The sequence below is a fragment of the Leptonychotes weddellii genome, chromosome 14 (genome assembly GCF_054177405.1).
Source record: "Leptonychotes weddellii isolate Sample4059 chromosome 14, ASM5417740v2, whole genome shotgun sequence".
In the NCBI taxonomy this organism is placed as follows: domain Eukaryota; kingdom Metazoa; phylum Chordata; class Mammalia; order Carnivora; family Phocidae; genus Leptonychotes; species Leptonychotes weddellii.
This window is the reverse complement of record NC_138382.1, coordinates 59,507,214-59,523,688: the sequence shown is the minus strand read 5'-3', so window position 1 is coordinate 59,523,688 and position 16,475 is coordinate 59,507,214. Positions and strand designations below refer to the sequence as shown.

The window sequence follows — 16,475 nt, the reverse complement described above, 5'->3', positions numbered from 1 at the left end:
TTTTTTTTTTTAAAGATTTTATTTATTTATTTGAGAGAGAGAGAATGAGAGAGAGCACATGAGAGGGGGGAGGGTCAGAGGGAGAAGCAGACTCCCTGCCGAGCAGGGAGCCCGATGCGGGACTCGATCCAGGGACTCCAGGATCATGACCTGAGCCGAAGGCAGTCGCTTAACCAACTGAGCCACCCAGGCGCCCAATCTCTCTCATTTCTTAAGTCAGTCTCTCTCTCTCTCTCTCCCTCTCTCTCTCTCTCTCTCTCACACACACACACACACTGTTAGTGTATCTAAACAAATAACCAACATGTATGTTAATGGAGACGGATATGTTCATGAGACTCATCAACACCTTCCTGGGTCCAGGACAAACTCAATTCCACAGCTGAACAGACACAAGTGTTTGTGTTTAGACTTATCATACACTCAAGAGAATTCTAAAAGACTGGCTTAATCTTTCTTGAAAATCCACTTGGCCCCTGCTGGGATTACCCAAACCCCTTTGGAAAGGGATGGCCCCAGTGTTAGCAGCTACTGGCTCCCCGTTCAGAGAGCAAGTCCTTTCACAAGGCTCAGCTGTTCCTCAGGCATCCAGGAAAGCTGCTCGCGCAAAGGCAGAAAACATGACAACTGTTGGAAACCCTCACACAGTCTATGGGAGCAACTGAAGGTTTTCTGGAGCAGCCCTATTATTCAGTTTCTATAAAACACCCACTAGCTACATGGCACCAATAACTGAATATCTCCATTCTTATCAAGTCCATGACACACAGGCCACACTGCCTTGCCACTAGCTTTAGAAAGCATAAACAACTTCATTAACCATCCAAATGCACATGCACAGAGGGACAGGGAAAAGAGAAAAAACAAACAAAAAAAACCCCAGCTTTCCTGAGTTCTGAAGGACCAAGTTCAAAGATTGCCCAACGAGCAAAATAAAAAACCCGTAGCATTTCAACACTGCCAACTAATGTCCCTCTCACTTCAGTGGTCAAGTCTCCAGGACATTTACAATTTGAAGACGTTGGTAGAGAGGATCTCAGTGCCCTGGGAACCATATCAAATGATTCTTTTAAAAAGAAGGGCCTGTATGCATTTTCCTCATGAAGAATCTGTCCAAAGGATTTTGAAAACACTTCAATATACTTTGCTTCCAAAACATTACACACTATTTCTCTGACAAATTTATATGTGTTTCCAGAGAACTCCTGGACCAAAAAAAAAAAGGTACTTAGGTAGAAGAACGTCTGGAGCTTCTTTTATGCCAATATGTGAACAGACCTTCTCTTTTAATTGTTATTATTTCATATAGCAGCAGTAATCATTCCCTCATCTGCAAAGGAAATATATAATCCAGCTGTGGTGGCTCCAGTAAAAATACCACATCTGTGGATCATTGACAACACTGTGGCAAGATTGCTCAAATCTACACAGTCCCAGAAAGTTCTCTTTTTTACTCAAGATGCACAAGGGTACACTTTTCTCAAAGTGCATGTAAACTTTGCCAAAACTGGTTGCTCCTTTGTATCCTGATAATAGGTTTCAGATTGTCCACCCCCAGAAGAAGGATGCTCTCTTGGAATATTATGCCCAGGACCCAGTCGTTAGAAGTCCCCAGACCCCTCCAGAATGGAGGCTTGTGCCAATGTCCTTGTCAATATCAAAGAGCACAGGGAAAATGAACACCCCGGGTTTCAGGACCGCGGGGCTGGCGGTGGAGCTGACTGCTGGTTTCCCACTTAGGAGACCGAACAGCTTCCGCAGTAAGGGTGGCAGCCACTGTTCTGGTCGCCGTTCTCTCGTTTCTCCAGTGGATGCAGTCAGAGTAGGACCGATCACTGGGTGATAATATTCCAAGAATCGCCCCACCCCCACCCCCATGAGTCTGGTCTTTTCCCAAAGCCCAGTAGCAAGCATCTTATTTCTAAGCCAATCTTCCACATTCAAATCCCCAGCCCAAAGCGCGCCCTGGGGGTTTCTTTCCACAGACGTATAAAAGAAAAAGCGCGTAGCTGAGCCTTGACCGACTTTTATCCCCCAAACACATGCCCTGCGGCTACTGTGCTGGAATGTCGATGGCCCCGAAACACTCGGGGTCCCCTTCCATCCCAGACAATAGAGCAAGAAAATAAAATGAAAGTGGACTTACTGCTATGGCTTGCAGCCTTTCCTTGTGCAACTCCGCCTCTGCCATCCTGGAGAAGGGCACACAGGGAGGGGGGGAAAGAAAGAAAAACAAGACACACGCTGTAGTCACCCAAGGAAATGGATGGGCACCCCGGGGGGGCTGCGCTAGAAGCCCGGTGGAGAGCCGAGGGGCGGCCGGGATCCGCTGGGGGAGGGGGACGGGTGGCGGGCAGAGCTGTGCGCACCGCTGGCTCACCGCGGCTCAGCCTCCGGCCCCAGCCCGCCCGGGCGCCTAGATGCGCCCCAGCGCCGCCGCGAACTGCAGCTCCGGGCCGCGGCCGGCCGCGCCAGTCGGGGACGCGGGCCACCGGCAATCGCCGGGAGGGCGCGCCCGCCCCGCGCAGGTCCTCCGCCCTGACGTCTCGCCGCCTCGCTCCGCCCCTGGGGTGTGGGGGGACCTGCGGCCACCGCCCCCCGTGGCTCTAGGTGGGCAGGAGACGCCGGGCTGTCGCCGCGGGGGAGGTGGGGACCCTAAGGCGCCGACGGGGAGCGCGCGTGCAGGTGGGCACCTGGGGCGCGGGCGCACGGCGAGCAGCTAGAGCGCACGGCTGGCTCCGGGGTGGACGCGCGCTCTCTGTGGAGTCTGAGCAGGGCAAGGTGGCGCCAGTGCCAGCCAGCAGAGGGGCCTCTGGCAGAAAGCGGGCCCCAAGCACGTGCTGTGACGTGCGGGCTGTGGCCACCGAGTGTTCAGGCCGCCTTCTAGCGCGGGCCAGATGCTTGGGCTCCACGTGGTGACATTGCCAGTAGGGAAGGGCTGCCTCTCCCACATGCCTTAGATGGCAGTGTCCTCAAAGGTCAAGTGGGCAAGGGCAGGGTATAGCTCAACACAGGCTACCTCTATGTGAGACCAAATGGGGCTTAGAAAGACAGCGGAGAGTCTGTAGTCTCTGGCGCTCGGCTAGGTGGGGCTTGACAAATCAGCTGTGAAAACGCGAGCAACTTGCCTACCCACTCTGAACCTCAGTTTCCTCATCTGAAAAATGGAGTGTTGTCAGTAATTAATGAGATTAAATATATAAAGGTGCTTTGTAAAGGGCAAACTGTTCTTATCGTTATCCTGTGACATTCTGGGTTGAAACTCTTTGAGAGTCTTTATTTCTCTACACAGTCTCTGAAAGGAAACATAGGATTGGGTCACTAAATGCTTTAGCTATTCCTTTAAACAGTACTAAAGTGCATCTTTTGTGACCGGCCCTGGGCTGAATGTGAGAGATGGATAAGACCAAGTCCAAAAAGGAAATAAATGCTAAATACAAACAAAATACCTCTTAACATTCAGGAGGGACCTGCTAGAATTCCAAACATTCACAAGTAAACTTTCCTCCATAAAATGAAGTAATAAACACTGAATAAAAACAAAAACCCAACCTGACTTCTTTAGACCCTTGATGATTCTATAAACGCAGGACTTGAAAGGCATTTTAAAAGGTATGCACATCGAATTTCCCCAAATCACCTCTTTTCCTGGGCAAATTCTTGCAATTCAACTAAATTGCTTTTTCAACTTTCCACAGAGGTTTTACCTGTCACTTGATGATCAATTACTACTCTGCCAGAACACTGAAGTTGTCACCAAAACAGTTTTGCTGACTGTTTTCTCTTCCTTTCCATAAGGGGTGTAGGTGGATGTATTTGTGTCATAAATCCAAGCCAATGCCAGATTCAGCATCCCACTCCAATATAGCCAGAACTCCTACTTTCTGGCTAAGATCTATCACTTTCTTCAAACACTTCATTTTCTCCTCACTTCCAGCACCAGCTCCCGCAGGTCAAGTTCTTTGCAGGGTGTTTGCTCACAAATAAACAAAGCTGTTATTGCTTCAGCAGAGTAACTGTGTACCCAACAACAGGAGAGAATAACAAGATGAGAAAAGTGAGACCCGTGAGGTTGAGAGCCTCAGCCAGAGTCATAAAGCTGAGATTTAAACTCAGGTCAGACTCTCTAGAGTCCATGCTCTCCACCACTCAGCACCAGGCTCAGCCAGTGATACAAAGGTAGGGCAGGACCCTGTAATAAGCAAGTAATAAACAGCTAATGGTCCTCCCTTGCCCCTTCCTTAAAAAGGAATAGAGGAGCACAACAATGTAAATGGACTTAATGTCACCAAACTATACACTTAAAAGTTGTTTAAATGGTAAATTTTATGTCGTGTATATTTTACCACAAAAAAATTTTTTTTGAAAGGAGTCATGGAATGGGAAAAGATATTTGCAAATGTCTTATCAGATAAAAGGCTAGTATCCAAAATCTATAAAGAACTTGTCAAACTCAACACCCAAAGAACAGATAATCCAATCAAGAAATGGGCAGAAGACATGAACAGACATTTCTGCAAAGAAGACATCCAAACGGCCAATAGACACATGAAAAAGTGCTCAACATCACTCGGCATCAGGGAAATACAAATCAAAACCTCAATGAGATACCATCTCACACCAGTCAGAATGGCTAAAATTAGCAAGTCAGGAAACAACAGATGTTGGCAAGGATGCAGAGAAAGGGGAAACCTCTTACACTGTTGGTGGGAATGCAAGCTGGTGCAGCCACTCTGGAAAACAGGATGGAGGTTCCTCGATAAGTTGAAAATAGAGCTATCCTATGACCAGCAATGCACTAGTGGGTATTTACCCCAGAGATACAAATGTAGTGATCTGAAGGGGCACGTGAACCCCAATGTTTATAGCAGCAATGTCCACAATAGCCAAACTATGGAAAGAGCCAAGATGTCCATCAACAGATGAATGGATAAAGATGTGGTATATATATTACAATGGAATATTATGCAACCATCAAAAAATGAAATCTTGCCATTTGCAATGAGATGGATGGAACTAGAGGGTATTATGCTAAGCGAAATAAATCAATCAGAGAAAGACAATTATCATATGATCTTACTAATACGAGGAATTTGAGAAACAAGACAGATGATCATAGTGGAAGGGAGGGAAAAATGAAACAAGATGAAACCAGAGAGGGAGACAAACCATAAGAGACTCTTAATCTCAGGAAGCAAATTGAGAGTTGCTGGAGTGGAGGGGGGTGGGAGGGATGGGGTGGCTGGGTGATGGACATTGGAAAGCAGATGTGCTATGGTAAGCACTGTGAATTGTGTAAGACTGATGAATCACAGACCTATATCCCTGAAACAAATAATACATTATATGTTAAAAAAAAAAAAAAGAAATGGGCAGAAGACATGAACAGATATTTCTCCAAAGAAGACCTACAAATGGCCAACAAACACATGAAAAAATGCTCAACATCACATGGCATCAGGGAAATACAAATCAAAATCACAATGAGATACCATCTCACACCTGTCAGGATGGCTAAAATTACTAAGTCGGGAAATGACAGATATTGGTGAGGTTGCAGAGAAAGGGGAACCCTCTTACACCGTTGGTGGGAATGCAAACTGGTGCAGCCACTCTGGAAAACAGTATGGAGGTTCCTCAAAAAGTTGAAAATAGAGCTATGCTATGACCCAGCAATTGCACTACTAGGCATCTACCCCAAAGATCCAAAGGGGTACTTCCACCCCAATGTTTATAGCAGCAATGTCCACAATAGCCAAACTATGGAAAGAGCCCAGATGTCCATAAAAAGATGAACAGATGTGGTATATATATACAATGGGATATATATACCACAAAGAAGATGGTGTGTATGTGTGTGCATGTGTGTGTATGTGTGTGTGTGTGTGTATATATATATACACACACACAACGGAATATTACTCAGCCAACAAAAAATGAAATCTTGCCATTTGCAGTGATGTGGATGGAACTAGAGGGTACTGTGCTAAGCGAAATAAGTCACTCAGAGAAAGACAATTATCATATGATCTCACTCATATGTGGAATAAGAAACAAAACAGAGGATCACAGGGGAAGGGAGGGAAAATAAAGCAAGATGAAATCAGAGAGGGAGAAAAACCATAAGAGACTCTTAATCATAGGAAACAAACTGAGGGTTGCTGGAGGGGAGTGGGGTGGAGGGATGGGGTGGCTGGGTGATGGACATTAAGGAGGGCATGTGATGTAATGGGCACTGGGTATTATATAAGACTGATGAATCACTGAACTCTACCTCTGAAATTAATAATACACTATATGTTAATTGAATTTAAATTAAAAAAAAAAAAGAAAAAAGAAAGGAATCTTGGAAGGGAGATGGGGTGGGAGAAGAGCCTGAACATCCATTGGAAATGATCAGTTGGAAAACTCTGAATCTCAGCACGGAAGAATCAGGATTGGGGACACATGTCTGGGTGTCATCTATTTTGAGGTTATAACAAAAGACATGAGAATGGCCAGATTGGGAAAACAGAACAAAAAGAAGAGAAAGCCCAGGAAAGGAGTCTAAGAAAGTATCATCTGAAAAGTAGAATGAAAAATCAGGAGAGATGTTTGTATCAAAAGCCACAACAGGAGGAAAGGGGTTTTCAAAAGGGTCAGATGCTTCTGAGAGATGAAGAAGGATACGGACTAAGAAGGGGTCACTGGCTTGGGCAGTCAGGAAGCCAGAGGTGACAATGGGAGAGCAGTGTGTGTGTGGAAAGTCAGCCTGGAGGTGATTACAGGGAGTTGAGAATGAATGAAAAGTGGAGGGAAAGCATTCATGAGTGTAGACCACTCCTTTCAGATCTTTGGATATGAAAGATGAAGGTGGGTTGGAGGAATGGAAAGGTGATTTATGGGAAGCAGGGTCAAGCTGAAGAGTCATTAGGTCAGATAAGACTTGAAATGTTTCTGGAATGAAGAGAATTTTGGCATCAGGAAAGTGAGGCCAAAGAAACAGTCAAAAGGGAAAGATAAGTATTAAGTCTCAGATTAGACCATGAGCACTGGTGGCCAGTTTAGCCTTGGAAAGAAGGAGAAATTAAGCAGGGCAGGAGGATGGAATGGGTAGAGAAAAGAAGAAATTTTGAGTTGAAGGAGAGACAAGTTAAGTGAGTATGCATCAGGTAGTCTCATTTTCCCACCTCAGGATCATTGGTTGAGACTGATGGGGTGGGGGTGAGGGACTTCAGAAAAACAGAAATAGTTTGTAAAGAAGCTGTGGGAAATGGCAAAAATTAAGACATGGTTCCCACCCAGAATTCTGCATCAAAATTTCTTGGAGTACATTTTCCAGAACACGTACAGAAATAAATTCCTATGGGGTGAGGTAGGGTTGGGGATGGATTTAGAACCATTTTACTGAGTTTACTAGGAATAGACAAAAGACTCATGACCAATTGTGTGTACTTCCTCAGTGCTTTTTAACCACCTGAGTCCCATGATACACAGTGGTTGTATGTTTAGTCAGCGTTGAGGACTGTCAAAGCAGATATGGCAAAAAGTCAAAGGAGAGAAGAGATTCAGAACGCTGAACCCTGGGGCTTTGTCCAGGTGGAGGTGTAGCAGACTCTTTCATATTTTTTCATTGTCCAATTTGTGAACCCCTTTCCATCTTTGGGGAATGCCCATATTACAAACCATAGTGACAGTCAGAGCCACCTCTTATCATAGAAGCTGGGAAATGCCAGACACTTGCTTCCCCAGATCCCCTAGAAGCTACAATATGGCATGCAATCTGGGCTCAGTCAGTCACGAGCACCTGCCAAGGATCTTGAAGACACAGCATCCAAAAATTTGGTCCTGCCCATTGTCCAAGCCTCCTTCTCTAGCCTTCTTGGCTATTCTGTGAATACACTTTCAGTTCATGCCTTTCCTACTCCTATCAACTTGAATCAATTTCTGTTGCTTGTGACCAAGAACGCTAAGTGAAACAGGAAGGCTTGTAAAATGAATGGCTGATGCTTGCCAAAGAGGAGGGGAAACACTTTCTTCTCTTCCAGCCCTCCTCCCTTCAATTCTCTAAATTTTAGCATTTGAAAATCATTGAATCCATTACAAACACAGACATTTTTAACACAAATTATGTCATTTCTTTCATAAACTTTTATTGTGTAGCTATTCTATACTAGACATTAGGCTATGACTTGGTATTACAAAGAATTCGTAGTCTAGTGCTAATATTGGTGACTTTTTGCCCTCCAAACATTTACAGTCTGGAAAGATCTATTACAATGGTACATAATGTGTGTAACAAATCACTAGTTCTTGCTGGGACATTAAATTGTGTTGCATAAGAACTACCCGTATTGTTTAATGGTTTTTCTGATAGATGCTGCATTGCAAAGCATTATATGGAGAGAATATGGAATGCTGGATTTGCAAAGTAGATGTTTTATTAATAAAAGTTTCAGAGTTTGTTTTAGAGCATGAGTCTTTTGGGAACCACAGATGGTCATAGCCCACTCCCCTGTGGGGACAACAGGGCTCTGTAAACTGAGAGGGAAATGACTTGCCAAGACCCCTTGAGTGAGTAGAAGTTAAAGTCTTATTAAGCAGCAGTTAGGAGTGTGAAATTTCAGAGTAACCTGAAGCTTTCTCTTGACAAAAGTAATTTTAAAAGGAATGCCTGGGGCCTCCAAAATGTTTGTATTCGTATGAGCTCTGTTTTGCCTTTTAGGGTCTTTTAGAATAAGTGGTCATTCAAAACATATGTGATGCTCTGCACAGAATCAAAAGGAGGGGAAGAGTGGTTGGAGGCTTTTGGCTCCTTTGGTTGTGAACAATTTGGGAAAGTTGATGGGATTTCAAGTATGTGCTGTGTTTCCCTATGGGATTCAAATGATAGATCTGTGCAGACAGTCTCCGTGGGGCAAAAAAGAGAAGTTAGAAAACAGATCCAGCCAAGACTAGCTGGATGTGACTTAAGGTATCTATTGACTAGGCTCTCTACTTAGTAGCTTCAAAATGAGCAGTTAGAAATCCATCCAGAAATGAACATTAGCATTTCACTTTTATGGTTTCCTTTTCTCTTGGTTAGCTTTGGCCATGTCAGCTGACTGACGATGTGCATTGTGAGAGGAAAGGAGGGGGTATGAGGAGAGTATATGGGAATTAGAGCAGGGTCATTAAGGATCATTTTACATTTGCTTTGTTTGATATTCAGATGTCGGTTCATAATAATCTTGTTACTGATAGAAGTTTTGGAAAAGTGCGATTAGGAAGTGGTAGGTGGGTGTGACACAGAAAAAAGGCATGAGCCTCACCCACTGCACCACTTTGAATTCCTTTGGTCCACATTTTCCTCATCTTTAATGGGGGAGAATAACTCTAACCCCATAGGGATGTTGTGAGAAATCAGGATATCATGTATAAGATGCTCAAGAGTGGCCATAGTAGCTGTCCCAGAAATGGTAGGTCCTAATCGCTCAGCCTAATTGTTGCTTCATTAAAAATGTCATAAACCGACCAAGTGAGTGACTTGATTTTATCCACCCTTTTATGTAGGCCTTTTTTTTTTTTTTTTAGAAAAAGAGAGTGAACTACTGTTATTCTTAAAATTCCTCACATTAGTAGGTACTTCTCTTTTCTCATCTTTTAAAAGGGGGGATTCGGCTCTGTGTCATTTATTGTCTAGAAATTTCATTACCAGACTTTCTTTTAAATGATTCATAGATACCTACAGTCTTATCTTTTGGAGTGAGTCAACTTAATAATTATAAATAAGAAGGAATGAGAAGGGAATGCTCAAGAAGAGATGGATGAAGTGCTAGGAAAAGATGGAAAACAAGCTTGATTTAGGAATGTCTAGAGAGCTACATACCTACATATTAAATATGCTCCTTGGTGGAGTTGACTCTAGGTTGGGTATGAATTAGCTACAAAGTGAAAAAGTCTTTGGGAAGGCCAATCTGGTTATGTAATGCCAGTAGACACAATTGGGTCATTGGCTTCTCAGAGAGCTTAGGGGCCAATCTAGTTTGTCTTAGTACAATGACTACGATGTGCCCTGTCAGCTTGGAATCCCTGTTTGCAGTGTGGCCATAGACATTTTCATTGTTAGCCATGATTCCATAATGCTGTACACATTCTGCAAGTCAGCACTGCTGACATGAGAGAGAGATGTCCCGTGGGGTTGGCAGTGAAGGGACAATGGCCCATCAGGTCAGTCCTGTGTGCCCTCTTGCTTGGAGAATGAGTAATGAAATTGGGAAAGCCTAGCTTTAGCCCCTACCACCTTTGGATACTGAGCCCTTTGGAATATCTGGGGTCTCAATCCTGCGTACTCACCCCTTGCCCACCCTCCATACACTAGCAAATGTTTACTAAATGTAACTCTACCAGATCGGGCCTCCTGGACAAGCTACCTTCCCCCAAAGCAGCTCAAGGTAGAGAGCATAAGACCAAGTGTCAATCTTAGCTTCTAATTCTAACTCCACCACTTTACTGTGTAACCTCAAACAAGTCACTTAACTGCTCTGAGCTGAGGCTTTCTGTTTATAAACTGGGAAAAGGGATAGCTAACTACCTCACAAGTTTCTTGTAAGGATTAAAGGAACTCATGAATGAGAAAGTGTTCTGAGAACTATAAATGCTCTGTGAGTGTGATGGACAACACTGAAAGGGGTGACTTCAAAGTTAAGGACTTAGGGACATAATGACAGGTCAGCAGGGAAATGTTTGCAGGTCTGTGCAACATTCTGTAGTAACCACTGGGCTCTGCCCAGTGGGAGAAAAGACTCTGCTAATATGGAAGACAAAAGAGGCTTCCAAGTTTCTGATGGGTTTCTAAGACAGTTAATAAATGAAAATGACGAACAACACCTAGGGCTCTCCTTGACTTCTTGAAGTTCCTCCATCCCTCAAGTGATTTCTGCTTTCTTTGGTCTGAAGACAAACAGCCCCACAGTCTGACCTACGTATTTAACTCGCTTCACTAAATGCAGAAAAAGGCGCAGGGCTCTGAGGATAAGATGGAAAAAACAGGAGAGAAGGAAACAGAAGAATTTGGATCTTTCGTGCCGATGGTGTGTCAAACCTATATTTGAAAGCTACTTGATCTGTGTTTACATGAATGTGCTCTACTTTCTGCATTCATTCAGAGCTAAATTTATCCCACTAGAGAGGAAGGCATACTTGGGGAGGTGGAGGTGGGAAAAGAGCCCACACAGAGGTGGCTGCTTGCCTGGGGGCCAGGAGCCCTGGGGGAACTCCAGCAGAGGGGAGATGGCCCCTCTGGAAGCTCCAAGGACAGAGCCTGTGCTGACTTGACAAAGGGACAGGTTTTCAGGAGAGCAGATATGCCCTTCATTTCTGAGAAGGGTGAGAGCACCAACAAGACTTCAGATCTTGTGCGTCAGGAAAAGCAGCTCCCTGACTCCCCTGAGCTCCCACATCTGGCCTAGCCCTTCAGGAAGTGGACACTCAGCCGCTCTCCAGGCCTCCCCAGCGAAGGCAGTGTCTGTCCCACGAGGAAAAGTAGTGGAGAGGCCAGCAGGGCCACTTCCGATGCAAAGTTGAGCTTGCCTTCCGTTGTGGTGTCATTCCAGTGATTTTTCTCTCCTGGGGCAGCTTTCTTGGGGTCAGGGATGGAGGCGAGTGAGGACATTGCATTCATGAGCTGTGTTGTATTAAGTACTGTGCACCCATAACCGAGGTAAGATCGTTTTGCCTGTGCTGGGACTCAGCTGCCTCCTGTCAGTCCTTTATGATTTCTCTTCTTCCCACTCAACTACTATCTCTCCTCCTGCAATTCCTTACCTTTCACTCGCCCCTGAGTCAAGCCCTTGTGAGGTCATCCTTTGCAAGCAGACAAGTCATTGCAATCGAGATAGGTTTTCATATGACTCCAGAGTTCTCTGCTAGAAGTGAAGATTTCCCTATAGAACAGGCAGTCAGCTTCCATCTGGGACTCGGTCCCTTTCATCTGTGGAAACTTCCCTTTGTTAGGATAGGGGAGGGGAGGCTCCACGGGTTCTGGGATGGTTCTCCTTTATTTGAGACTCAGCTAAGTCACCCCAGCATCTTGTCAAAGCTTTACCCTGTGTATAGCCTCTCCTATCCTCTACTCCTCCCCGGAGAACTTGACACCTTCTTCATCTGTTTGTCCCACTCCAAATTTGGTGCTTTCTCATACCATATGCTATGTCTGGAATGTAGCCTCCCCCTCGCTTTTCTAACTGTCCAAGTCTCCTCTTGTTAGCATCACAGAGTTCCAGAAATCCCAGCCCCTCAGGGTATGTCTGGTGGTCCCTTTGGGAAGGAAAATTGGTTACCCCTCCTAATTCCAAACATAGAGTGTGACTTACAAAATGATTGCTTGACTTGTCACTCTTTCAGTTAACTTTAAAAATCATAGAGTCAGACCCTGAAGGAGACCTTGGATTAATCAGCATCTCTCAGGCAGCCATGATGGCTGTTTGGATGTTTAAGTTGAGAGGAAGCATGGGTTGGACAAACCTGGCCTTAAATCCCAATTCTACCACATAATGACCTTGAGAAATTTACTTGACATATTTGAGCTTATTTTACTTTATCTGTAGAATGGAAAAGATAATATTATCCACTTTATGAGATTATTGTGACAATCAAATGAGGTAATGTATCCAAAGCTACGGGCATATTGTTGGTGGTCAGTGAAAACTCTTTTATTATTATGAGCACAATCCTATTTATTCATTGATATCTGTATCACTCTGGCTGTGTTTTATATAGATGTGCTTGTGTTCGAGTGAAGGCTCCTGAGTTGCTTGTTTGGCCCAGCACCTGGGACTATGAACTGCAGATTTGTGTCCCCCCAAAATTCATATGTGGAAACCCTAATGTCCAATGTGATGGAGATGGGGCCTTTGGGAAGTAATTAGGTCATAATGGTGGAGCCCTTATGATGGGATTAGTGTCCTTAGTAGAGGAGACACTAAAGATTTTGCTTTCCTCTCTCTCTCCACTGTATGAGGACATAGGGAGAAGACAGCCATCCGCAAACCAGGGAGAGGTTCCTCACTAAGAACCCAATCTATCTGCACCCCGATCTTGGACTTCAGCCTCCAGAACTGTAAGGAAAAAATGTTTGTTTTGTAAGCACCCTATATATGATAATATGTTATAGCAGCTCACAGCTGACCAAAACACTAGGTTTGCCTAGATGGCCCTTCAGACTAAAGCAGCTTGTGAATGCTCTTGACTACTCTTACTACTAGAGTTTGCCATCCAAGGTCTTCTGATGCTGTGCAAACTTTTTTGTGACATGTTGGCTTTGCCAAATTCTGCACATATCATGAGAGACTGAAGGAGACAAAAGTGCAAAGTGTTCTAAAGTGATTTATGTTACCATCTTGAATAGTGATTCTAAGCTTTGCAGGAGGGCAGATCACAGAATCCTTTTGAGAATCTGGTAGGAGCCATGAACTGTTTTCCCGGGGAAATGTACATGCATACAACATTTTGCATACAACTTCTGAGCTTCCAGGAACCTCTTGAATTCTTCCCTGGATACTCTAAGAGTACCCATGGATATCCGATTAAAAAAAAAAAAAATCTCTGCTCTGGAACCTAGAATACCAGAAAAATGGAGAGATACAAGAGAGCAGATTTATCTCCAAGATCCAGGAAGCTCCCCTGGGTTATTAATACAAAAGTGTCGGAAGTCTGGGTAACACTGCTCAGCTTCCTTGTCCCCCCGACCTGGACAACAGCAGCCCAAGCTACCCACTAGTGGCTCTGAGAGCTTCCTCCCTTTGTTCCAACTCACAGCTCTTGGCAGAGAAAAGGGCCCATGAAGCCCCTCCCTGCACATGAACTACCTGTACTGTCTCTCTCCCAACCCACAGCTTTCTCTGACCAATGTCTATGCAGATTTAGTCCTTCTAGAGTGGCCTTCACCTGTCCTCCCCAGAAAAGATCTGTCTCGCATCTGTATACAGTAGGTAATCTTTCAATCTATTCTTGCCTCCCAGGATTAGCTGGAAACTGCTTTCTATCCTCGGTAGAAACAATAGAAATAAAACTAAAACAGATATCAGGACCCCGTGCCAGAACAGAATAATAAAATGATCTGTCCACATCACCCTCAAACAGCATTAGGTTCCACCTCATTAGGCACCATGATGAGCAGCCTGCAATATTCAAAATCCACTTTCCAAGGCTGGCCCCACTTTCCTGCTCCACCACTGCAGAGTGAAGTCATTCGACTTCCGGTTTGGAACTTCCAGCAAGAGTTCAAGCTCAATCCAAAACCACTGGGCTCTCCAACTTCCAAGGAAAACAGACCGTCGCTGAAGTAAAGACACTGTTAGGTTGGTTAGTGCCAAAAGAAAAGGAGCAGCCTTTTCCTTACTAGGGGGAGCAGCCTTTCTGAGGTGGTGAGGCAAAGCAGCAACCGAGAGTTGGATGGCAAGCCCCAGCACCCTGGAAAGCAAAGCCAATGATCCTGCCTTTTAGGATGGCTTCAGAGCAGCCTGAGATTTGCCCTCTGAGCAAGTGAGATCCTGAACTTCATAGTCCCATTATTTAAAAAACATTGTAACAGCCCTGGCCTGTAGAGGAAACATTTATTTGCTAAGAAGATGACCACTGTGGGGGAAAAAAATGGGCACAGATACATTTTTGCCATTTTACCTTCAGCGGGGTATTTCCTGAGTTATAAGAAAGTAGAAACAAATTGATATAAGTAAAAAGCTGAAAGTTTCTAAATGTCTTTCCACATTAAATAAAGGGTTGAATGGAGTATTAGAGAGAATAGTTTGAATTTAAGGGTAAAAGTTTGGTTTTTTTAAATTTAATAAACATTTACATGACGCTTCTTCTGTCCCCTGGATCACCTCTAAGGGCTTTGCAAACATTAATTGATGCAATCCTCATAACAGCCCTATGTGGGCTGCACTATTACTATACCCATTTTATAGACAAGGACATGGGGACACAGAGAGCTTCCAGTCACACAGCCTTTAAGTGGCAAATGTAATAATATCAGGTAATAAGCTTGTGCTGTTGGAAGCTCATACCTGTGTGGGGCTAGTTGAATGCTGGGAAGATTTAACCGTATTATAAATAATATGCAATTGAAAGAGATAAGAAGTAGAAGTGATTTCTTTCCTTTTGAGGTACTTGGAATATCATCCTCCAGAAGGGGTAAGACCTCAGATAACAACCATAAAAAGGACAATCAACTAAGCAAATTTCTTGCATCATGCCTCTCTTTATTTTCCCACACCTCCCTCCCTCCCTTTTCCTTCCTTCCTTCCTTCCTTCCTTCCTTCCTTCCTTCCTTCCTTCCTTCCTTCCTGGTACATGTATTGAGCATGCACTTCTCACCAAGCTTTGTCCCAGGTTGTGGGGATCAGCAGAGAATAAGGCAGCCTTTTTGCACTTACATTCCAGGGAAGGGAGAGAGACATTAAAAGCAGGGAAATCTATGATATAACCAGAAATGTTCTGGAGAAAACGAACCACACTAAGGGGAGAGAGTGGTATCGGGATGAAGAAGTGACTCTATCAGAGAGACCTGAATGGAGTGAGCGACAGAGCCATGCAAATATTGAGGGAAGAGTGTCCCAGGCTGAGGGAACAGCAAACGGAAAGCCTCTGTGATGTAACATGACTGTGCTCTGCATCTGGGACTGACCAGGAGGATACCAGTGTGGCAAGGACAGAGGAAGTGAGGTGACAGTCATGGGAAAAGAGGCCAGAGAGTGGCCCAGTTGGAGCATGAACTTGGGAGGCTTTGGACAAGGTATGAAGGGATGTATTTACATTTGAAAAGATCACTCTGGCAGCCGTCAGGGAGGGAGGAGGGAGGGAAGAAGAAGTGAGCAGGAGACCAGCTGGAGGGTTACATGAGAGAAGATGGAAGGTGGTGGTGGTGGTAGACAGAATAATGGCCTCCAAAGATGTCCACATGCTGATCCCCGGAACCTACGCCTATGGCACCTTATGTGGCAAGGGGACTTTGGCAGAGTGAACATGGGTGAGCACTGATGGAACCATTGCATGGACAGACCCAGGAAACCTTTACTCCAGGTTGGAGGAGAGGAGTGGCAGGGGACTGAGGAGAGGGGACATGACTGCTTGGGTTCAAACCCAATTACATCATTTCTCCAAGATGAGATTCCTCCAGTGGGACATGAAAGTAACAGTGCCTCACCCATGCAGGTGTCTTGAGGGCCAAAGGAGACAATCCATTTGGAGTCCTTGGCACAGCGCTCTCATAAATGCTGAGTAGCAGCATTCCTATGAAAGTAGAGTTAAGAGCATTGCCAGGATAGGATGCTCAGCTCAAATACCAGCTCTGTATTTATTAGAGGGGGGACCCTGGGCAAGGTACTTACCTTTCCTTGTGCCTCAGTTGAGTAACTTTGAGGCCAATAATATCTACCTTATGGAATTCTTAATCGCAGGAAACAAACTGAGTGTTGTTGGAGTGGGGGGTGGGGTGGGAGGGATGGGGTGACTGG

The 16,475-nt window shown here is 44.7% G+C and overlaps 1 protein-coding gene across 6 annotated transcripts in view; it reads right to left on the bottom strand.

Annotated features, from left to right (window-relative positions):
- The window catches only part of PALM2AKAP2 (PALM2 and AKAP2 fusion), a 441,240-nt gene that overhangs the window by 326,605 nt on the left and 98,160 nt on the right, over positions 1-16,475 (bottom strand). For 3 of the 6 annotated variants that reach the window (XM_081803349.1, XM_081803347.1, XM_081803350.1), the window contains exon 1: positions 2,147-2,266. In XM_081803349.1, the coding sequence (XP_081659475.1) occupies positions 2,147-2,191 (45 nt within the window). In that variant the 5' untranslated portion in view covers positions 2,192-2,266. Of the gene's footprint in view, positions 1-2,146; positions 2,283-2,380; positions 2,436-16,475 lie in introns of those variants that run through there. The other 3 variants (XM_081803346.1, XM_081803345.1, XM_081803348.1) reach the window with 3 other exon arrangements.